This window comes from Molossus molossus, unplaced genomic scaffold (assembly GCF_014108415.1).
Source record: "Molossus molossus isolate mMolMol1 unplaced genomic scaffold, mMolMol1.p scaffold_m16_p_13, whole genome shotgun sequence".
In the NCBI taxonomy this organism is placed as follows: domain Eukaryota; kingdom Metazoa; phylum Chordata; class Mammalia; order Chiroptera; family Molossidae; genus Molossus; species Molossus molossus.
Genome location: NW_023425348.1, coordinates 28,292,313 through 28,295,631, shown reverse-complemented (window position 1 = coordinate 28,295,631; position 3,319 = coordinate 28,292,313). Strand labels below are relative to the sequence as shown.

The following is a 3,319-nucleotide window of genomic DNA, read 5'->3' as shown; positions in this document are numbered from 1 at the left end:
CTTTTTTGACTCATGAGTTATATAAATTGTTTATAATTTTCAAAAATATAGGGATGTCCTAGTTATATTTTTAGCTTTATTGCATTGTGGTCAGAGAATATGCCGTCACTGAATGTAATCCTTTTAAATGTGTTGGTCATATATCATAACCCTGTTTTCGTTAACTTATAAAAACGTCTGTGTTGGCTTGAAAATAATAGGTATTCTGTATATGTCAGGTGGAGATTTGTATACATATCTATTAGGTTAGGTTGTTAACTTGTTAAAACATTGATACACTTCAAAATTGTTTTTCTGCTCCTACCAATTTAAAAAGATTATATTAAAATTTGTTGTCATGATTTTGGATTTATTTATCTTTGTATTATGAAATTTTGATTTATAGGGCGAGGGGTCCAGAGCGAGTGAGGTTCGTCGGCCTCACCTGCCCTCATTCACCAGCGGCAACTGGCAGCGGGCAGCGCATCCAGCGGAGAGGGCCACCGCCAGGTATGCAACGGAGGAACATGGCTGAAGAAACGAATCACAGCCAAGTGCCTATGCTGTGTTCCACTGGCTGCGGATTTTATGGAAACCCTCGTACAAATGGCCTGTGTTCAGTATGCTATGAAGAGCATCTTCAACGACAGAATAGCAGGAATGATAGAATAAGCCCCCCTGCGGCTTCCGTCAGTAGTCTGTCCGACTCTTTACCAGGTCAGTGCACAGAGGGCAGCGTCCCAGAGGCTCAGTCCGCACTGGACTCCATATCCTCATCTCTGCAGGAAAGTCCTGTTTCAAATCAGTCACTGTTATCAGAATCTGTAGCACCCTCCCAAGGGGACAGTACACCTGCGGACAAAGCAACACCTGAAACAGAAGACCTGCAACCTTCAGTATCCCACACAGCACAGCAGCCACCTGAAGAGCAAAGCAAGTCTCCTGAAAAACCAAAACAGAAAAAAAATCGCTGTTTCATGTGCAGGAAGAAAGTGGGACTTACTGGGTTTGAATGCCGGTGTGAAAATGTTTACTGTGGTGTACACCGTTACTCAGATGTACACAATTGCTCTTACAATTACAAAGCTGATGCTGCTGAGAAAATCAGAAAAGAAAATCCAGTAGTTGTTGGTGAAAAGATCCAGAAGATTTGAACTCCTGCTGGAATGCAAAATCCTTTGACCACCTGCAAACTAAAAATTGATTTGAGGTTTTTTTCCTAGTCATTGGGAATGTAGAGCATTGTATCTTGCATAGACCTTTTAATCATGCATGTCATCAGAAGAATAGATTTTTGTTTTTAAAATGACTCTGAACATTTATTTCCATTACAGTTTTTGTGACTGAAAACACTTAAGTAAACTTGACAAGTATTATCCTTTTAAGATCATTTTAATTTTAGTTGCGTAGAGGGCTTTTATAACAAATGTAGAAATTTTAAACATGCATGCGTTCATCTTGCGGTTTATTTTCTCATTGTGTATGTATATATAGCTTTTCTCTGCAGCATGATTTCTCTTTTGATAATGCCCACTAGGGCACAGCTTGTTGTCAGTAACTGAATGTATCTTAATCATTATAGCTGCTTCTGTTTTTTTCATTAACAAAGGTTATACATATGTTAGCATATAGTTTCCTTGCACCCACTATTTATGTCTGAATCATTTGTCACAGGAGAGAGTGTGCTGATGAGATTCTAAGTTTGTGTTTTTAATATTCTTTTTTTTGAGCGAGGAAAGGAAAAACTGGGTGCATTTCGTTGCTGACTGCAGGTTTCTTTCAGATTACATTCTTCGTCTGTGTGTACACAGTTTGAAGAATGATCTGAAGTAATTGTGCTGTTTTTATGTTTATATACCAGTCTTTAATTAAATAAAAAGAAAAACCCTAAAACAAATAAATTAAAATTTTGATTTATACATTTTTTAGGTCATCTTATTGGATCGACAAGATTTTAGAATTATGTGTTTACTGGTAAATTAATGGCTTATTACTAAAAAATGATCTTTTTCATTAATAAGGCTTTTTGATATAAGGCTATTTTAGTTGATATTAATATAGATATATTAGCTTTCTTTTGGTTAATGTTTGCATTGCATATCTTTCTTTTTAATTTCAAACTTTATATTTATATAAGCAAGATTAATCTTCTAGTTTCTCAGTTTTTAATTTTTTAGTGAGATTTAATACATTTACATGTGATATGACTACTGATATACTTGGGTCTAGATTAAGCGGTATTTGTTTTCTTTAATTTAGATTTATTTTGAATACAGGTCATTTACAAGAAGACAACTTCTAAGTTTCCTGAAGGACTAAGAGTGAAGAGAGCATTAAATGTCTACAAATGTGTTACCTTGGTTCTCTCTAAAGACATCACTGCACCTGACCCAGTTCCTTAGAGTAGGATAGCATGACAGGTTTAGTCCGCCCTAGGCTGACCTCGTGGGGATGCTCTGTGTTCTGGCCATGTTGGAAGGTAGGGCGTAGGGTACTGACTGGATTTGAAGCGTTTGTTTAGTGACATAATTCAGGTATGGTACAAGAATATACATTATCAAGAAAATTCCACATACAAAATATAGAGCTGCAGAATGACTCAGAAAAATTACATTATACTTATTCTTCACTGACAGTGCAGACAGAGAGGCCCTTGGTCAAGTCCTTAGACACGGGCAGAACTTTCGCCTCAGGACACAGTGGGATTTGCAGACAAGATGGTGAGTCATTATGTTGCATGTCTACTTGGGACCAGTTATTGTGTTTCTGTGTGGGCTAATGGTTACCTCCTGAAGTGCACAGAGAATTCTGCAAGCATGGGCTCCACCTCTTCAGCTTCTTACAGGCTGTTTGGGGCCAATTCTTTCTGTCTAACTGCAGATTTCAAAAATACACCCTGCTCTCTCACATATCATAAATTTTTGTCATGTTTGTATATTTTTTTATTTTACTGTCTATTTGGCCCACTTATTCTATATTTCCTTTGTCATCTTTTAGACTGGTGTGTGTGTGTGTGTGTGTGTGTGTGTGTGTGTGGTAATTTCATTTTATTCTATTATTTTAAAAGTTTCTATTCCTTGGCCGCCATCAACAAATCATCAAACAACAAGTGTTGGCGAGGGTGTGGAGAAAAGGGGACTCTGGTACACTGCTGATCGGAATGCAGACTGGTGCAGCCACTATGGAAAACAATATGGTGTTACCTCAAAACATTAAAAATTGAACTGCCATTTGACCCAGTTATCCCACTTCTAGGAATAAACCCTAAGAAGCCTGAATCACCAATCAGAAAGAATATATGTACCCCCATGTTTATAGCAGCACTATTTACAATAGCTAA

At 37.3% G+C, this 3,319-nt stretch overlaps 1 protein-coding gene across 2 annotated transcripts; it reads left to right on the top strand.

Annotated features, from left to right (window-relative positions):
- The first annotated feature begins 506 nt into the window (after nucleotides 1-506).
- LOC118628503 (AN1-type zinc finger protein 6-like) lies at nucleotides 507-1,133 on the top strand. Of its 2 annotated transcripts, none has more exons than XM_036259494.1 (2): nucleotides 507-748; nucleotides 830-1,133. In XM_036259494.1, the coding sequence occupies exons 1-2, from the start codon at nucleotides 507-509 to the stop codon at nucleotides 1,131-1,133; spliced, it is 546 nt and encodes a 181-aa protein (XP_036115387.1). The 2 variants fall into 2 exon arrangements, with proteins under 2 accessions (XP_036115387.1, XP_036115389.1); XM_036259496.1 differs by having other exon boundaries at nucleotides 507-875; nucleotides 969-1,133.
- Nucleotides 1,134-3,319: the final 2,186 nt, after the last annotated feature.